General features: G+C 40.0%; 1 protein-coding gene across 1 annotated transcript in view; it reads right to left on the bottom strand.

Annotated features, from left to right (window-relative positions):
• Positions 1-5,000, bottom strand: part of LOC307271274 (arf-GAP with coiled-coil, ANK repeat and PH domain-containing protein 2) — a gene marked incomplete at its 3' end in the record, with an annotated part of 26,658 nt that overhangs the window by 21,091 nt on the left and 567 nt on the right. Inside the window, exons 2-3 of the mRNA XM_080053683.1 lie at positions 2,153-2,210; positions 905-1,024 (exon numbers count right to left, since the gene is read on the bottom strand). Of these exons, the coding sequence (XP_079909809.1) occupies positions 905-1,024; positions 2,153-2,210 (178 nt within the window). The remainder of the gene's footprint in view (positions 1-904; positions 1,025-2,152; positions 2,211-5,000) is intronic.

Here is a 5,000-nt window from a genome sequence, read left to right as displayed (position 1 = left end):
TCATGCCCTTACATTCATAGCAAAAGACGTGCCCTATCAACACCATTTACAACTGGTTATTTTTATTTTGACATATTTTTTTTTAATTATTAAAAATATGTTTCACTTATTTAGCCTATTTCTATTCTCCCTGTTTTCAGTTCAATTAGGCCTTTGTTTAAAGTCCAAAGTCATGGTGTTATTAGAAAAAAACCTTGTTAAAAGTAAAATAAATGCATAATGTTCTTAAATCAATGATTAACTGTCTTTAATAATCGTGATAACACAATGTGATTACTCAAAATAATCATGATTATGATTTTTTCATAATCGAGCAGCCCTACCTTCTTCCATGGTTTAGATCAATTAGAAACAATTAAAGTATTAAATAGGTAGGCCTAGTCATTATTAGTATTTTGACTTCATATATAGGTTGTTTATTGTGATTTCATAAGCGTCAGTGAGCTCCATGGTAACACAGTGATTGACAGGCTGACTGAAATGCTCTGTAGCTGGACAGAAACTCCCCTCTCCCAACCCAACACCCCTCTTAAAATACACAAACCGTTTGCCTTTACTGTCGCGACCCCAAAAAAAGTCGGTCGCGTACTGACCCCCCAAAGGCCCATTCTGAGCCAGGAAAAACCCTGAGTTAATGGGGCATTTATGTATTTTCAGCATACTACAATTGACCAGCATGTATTGGGACATCCTAAGTCTTTTTCTGGCATACTAAATAGTAGGGAAGTATGGGGATTGGAACGCAGGGAGAGTAACTTTTACAATTATTTCCGCTACATACATGTGTCTGTATGTCTGTCTGTCTGTATGTATGTAGGTGTGTGCCTCTGTCTGTCTGTCTGTCTGTCTGTCTATCTGTCTGTCTGTGCCTCTGTCTGTCTGTCCGTGTATTCCCACTACATACAGTGATGTTGCTGTCTTTCCTCTCGTCCAATGAGAGCTCAGCCAGTCCGCTCAGGAACATCTGATTGGCCGAGTTGTACGATTGTCCCGCCTCCACCATCTTACTGCACAGCCTCATCACCTGGTTAAAGAGACAGAAGGTTATCGACCAATCAAAGGGCAATGACATGCAGAGAACGACCCGGGCTGGATTCTAACCCGGGTCTGCTGTGAAGAGGACAGACAGACAGACAGACAGACGGACGGACAGACAGACAGACAGACAGACAGACAGACAGACAGACAGACAGACAGACAGACAGACAGACAGACAGACAGACAGACAGACAGACAGACAGACAGACATGCAGATAGAGAGGGGAATGACATGCAGAGAACGACCCGGGCTGGATTCTAACCCGGGTCTGCTGTGAAGAGGACAGACAGACAGACAGACAGACAGACAGACAGACAGACAGACAGACAGACAGACAGACAGAGAGGGGAATGACATGCAGAGAACGACCCGGGCTGGATTCTAACCCGGGTCTGCTGTGAAGAGGACAGAGACTATATGGAGAGGGGGGGGGGGGGGGGTCTAACCACTACACCACTAGTGACCCCATTTTCTTCTTTTAAATTAAATATTCTTATGCGTACTGTACAAAGCATTTACAAAATAAATCTTACTTGGGTTCAATCCCCCGTCTCCCCGCCACATGTCCAAGTGTCCCTGGGCAAAGAGACACTGAACCCTAAATGTCTCCTGATAGTTAGCTTCCACCCTGCGTGGTAGCTGCTGCTGCTATCGGTGTATGAATGTGTGTGTGAATGGGTGAATGTGTGTGTGAATGGGTGAATGTGTGCTCCAGTTGTAAGTCGCTTTGGATAAAAGCGTCTGATAAATGACATGTAATGTGATGTATTTTATTGTAATTTAAACAAACTATCTTAAATCTGCCAAACTCTACCTGTAACTGTTTTAATTAGGCTATATTGTACTTTCACCCATTTCATTTTAATTGCTGCCACTCTTCACCACTGTGTAAATGTTTCAATTGTTTTTTTTTGTTTTTTTTTCTCTTCATCTGTTGGTGTATTTGATGTTTTTGCATTGAATATTGTTTATGTATTGTTGTTTTTCCTTTGAATTTGTTTTGAACTCGACGTCATTGTAATTGAGGGTCACCCCTCAATTGGTCTCTCCAGGATAAATAAAAGTTAAATAAATAAATAAAATAAATAAATGTAGAAAAATAGCTTCTTGTACCTTTTCCAGTTGTGTCTCGATCACAGAAACCTCGTCTTCAAACAGCGAGAGTTTCAGTCTGGAAGAAAATCAATAAAAAAAATCATCAGAAGATGTTCTTTTTTCTTTATTTCAAACCTTCAGCAAGACATTTACTGTATCAGAAATACACACGGGAACGCTTTCTAAGAAGGCCAGTTCTGTAATGCTATATGGGCACATTTAAACCTGCAGTGTGTAGAATTTTGGGTTTTATTTCCTAGCAGATTTTGTAGAAAGTAATTATAATATCCATAAGTACATTTAATTTAGTGCATAATAGCTGAAAAAAAAATTTAGAATTATTTTTTTTCCCTTAGAAAGGATCTCATATATGTCCATATTTCTGCATATTTTGGACCAAGGCCTAGTGCCGCCATCTTGAAAGTGTCATAGTTGGAATGTCATCAGGTGCATTGTTTAAAATGTAGAATTGTTCTTGTCCTTGAAGGCCACTGTAGCTTCTGTTATAATTCTAAAGGGTTGGGGTTACCCAGGGAGCGTTGCATTCTAGAACTTTGTAGAACTTTCTTGATGATGTCATATTACACACTGCACTTTTAAAATACATTATAATGCATTTATAAGGCACAGAACGATACTGTCAGATAGACTCATGAAGTTCTCTATTACTCTATATATGGAGAAAAATTCGTTACGAGTTTTCAGGGAAAGCAGAGAAGTTTAAACAGATATGTCAGCCTTTCCTGGACTATATAACAGTACTGAAGGGACCTACATGACACCTCGTTGACTTTTTATTTTCTGCTTAACATTTACCTTTAGTTTAAACAATGTCCTTAGAAACCTGTTAAAGGTGCAGTGTGTAATATGATATGCCTCATCATCAAGGCCTTGGTCCAAAATATGCAGAAATATGGACATATATGAGACCCTTTCTTTAAAAAAAAAAAAAAAAAAATCAGCTATTATGCACTAAATTAAATGTACTTATGGATATTATAATTACTTTCTACAAAATCTGCTAGGAAATAAAACCCAAAATCCTACACACTGCAGGTTTAAATGGAGTACGCCATGTTATTTAGTCTTTTGTTTGTGAGTGTCATGGTCTGTCTATGTCTTGTCTTGTTTTGGTGTTTCCTGTTTTATTTTGGTACGTCTGTCTTGTTCCTCCCCATGTCCTGTCAAGTTTCCCTCCTGTGTGATTACTGCTCCCTCCCCTAATGTGTTACACCTGTCCCTCGTTGTCTACCCTGTCTTGTGTGTGTGTATTTAACTCCCAGTGTTTCTTTGTTCCCTGTTCGAGCATTGTACCTGTTGGTGAGTCTGTCCTGTGTATGTTCTGTGTGTCCTTGTTCTCCTGGACTTTTTGCCTGTTGGCCTTTTTGTTAAATTTTTGGACAATAAATAATCTTCTAGTTTAACTTTCTGCATCTGGGTCCTCCTTGCCTGCCTGTCTGCCACTTACCGTAACAGTGAGTTCACTTTTTAATTTTTTTTTTGTGTGTATGTTCTCAAAAAAATTTAAAAAATCCATAGATAAAGTATTCAATAAAACGTATTTTTTTTTTTTAACCTTTATTTCTACAGGTAAATCCCATTGAGTCCGAAGACTCTTTTACAAGGGAGACCTGTTTTCCTTTCCCACGTTACCATTCACACACACATTCATACACCGATAGCAGCAGGCTAACTATCGACATTCACACGAGGCAAGGTGGGTGAAGTGTCTTGCCCAAGGACACAACAACCATGACACAGGTGGCAGGGCGGGGATCGAACCTCCAACCCTTTGATCATCAGCCGACCCTCTCTACCAACTGAGCCACAGTCGCCCCCAGTATTCAGTGCCGGATGTTTTAAATGATAAATATTTGCCTTAGTGAATGTGTGTGCACTACAGTGTTTGAGTTGGATTATATTGGGTGTGGGATCGGCCACCTGTCACATGGCATGACACGAAAATAAAATGTTCATTCATTCATATAAGGCTGTATAACCCTGCGTTCCGAATCTCCTCCTCTTTCTTTTTTCTACTCTGCATACTACATCCGACGATAAAAATAATCTAGTTAGGATGCAGTAGGCATACTATTGGGACATACTTTACTCTCTTATTTCATCATAACATTGCGCCTTGATCTTGCCTCTTGCTTTTATATCCGTCTCATCCCCGTTTGTTTTCATATGGAGGCTCCGTCGATGTGACGTCACTTCACGTGCGCACTGGATTGTGGGTCAGAATCGCCCAAATAGGATGCACTTTTCAACACTAACAATCTTGGCCGCATGAAGTAGGACATCCGGGTACTTCTAACCATCCTAAATCTGGCCACAAGAATCGGGACATCCTAAATCTTTTTTTCTACATACTATATAGTAGAAAGTATGCGATTCGGAACGCAGGGAAAGTGTTACACAGCCTAGGCTCTGTAAACTGGTTTGTTGTTGGCTTAGGTGGTCCCCATTTGTCTACATACCTGTTTACAGAGCCTGGGCTGTGTATTAACAATGGACTTTTTTTTTCAGCACACACACAGTACAGACAGGTAGTAGATCATGAGGAGATATTCACTGATTTTGACAACAAGTGTTCTCCAGAATCACTGACTACACCTTTAATCTAATATAGGCTACTTGTCATAAATGCATGATAGTACACATTTAAAATAGGTCTTACAAATCCTTATCAATGCATTATAATACTGTTACACAGCAAACACACACACACACACACCCACCCCCCCTCCCCCCCCCACACACACACACACACACAACACCCCCCCCTCCCCACACACACACACACAGTGACAACACCCCCCCCCAAAAAAAATAAAAAAACCAAAAGCATTATCAATGCATTACA

The sequence above is a fragment of the Ammodytes marinus genome (assembly GCF_949987685.1).
Source record: "Ammodytes marinus genome assembly, chromosome: 3".
Classification (NCBI taxonomy): Eukaryota; Metazoa; Chordata; class Actinopteri; order Uranoscopiformes; family Ammodytidae; genus Ammodytes; species Ammodytes marinus.
Note: the sequence above shows the minus strand (reverse complement) of the source record. Positions and strands in the feature narration are given on the sequence as shown.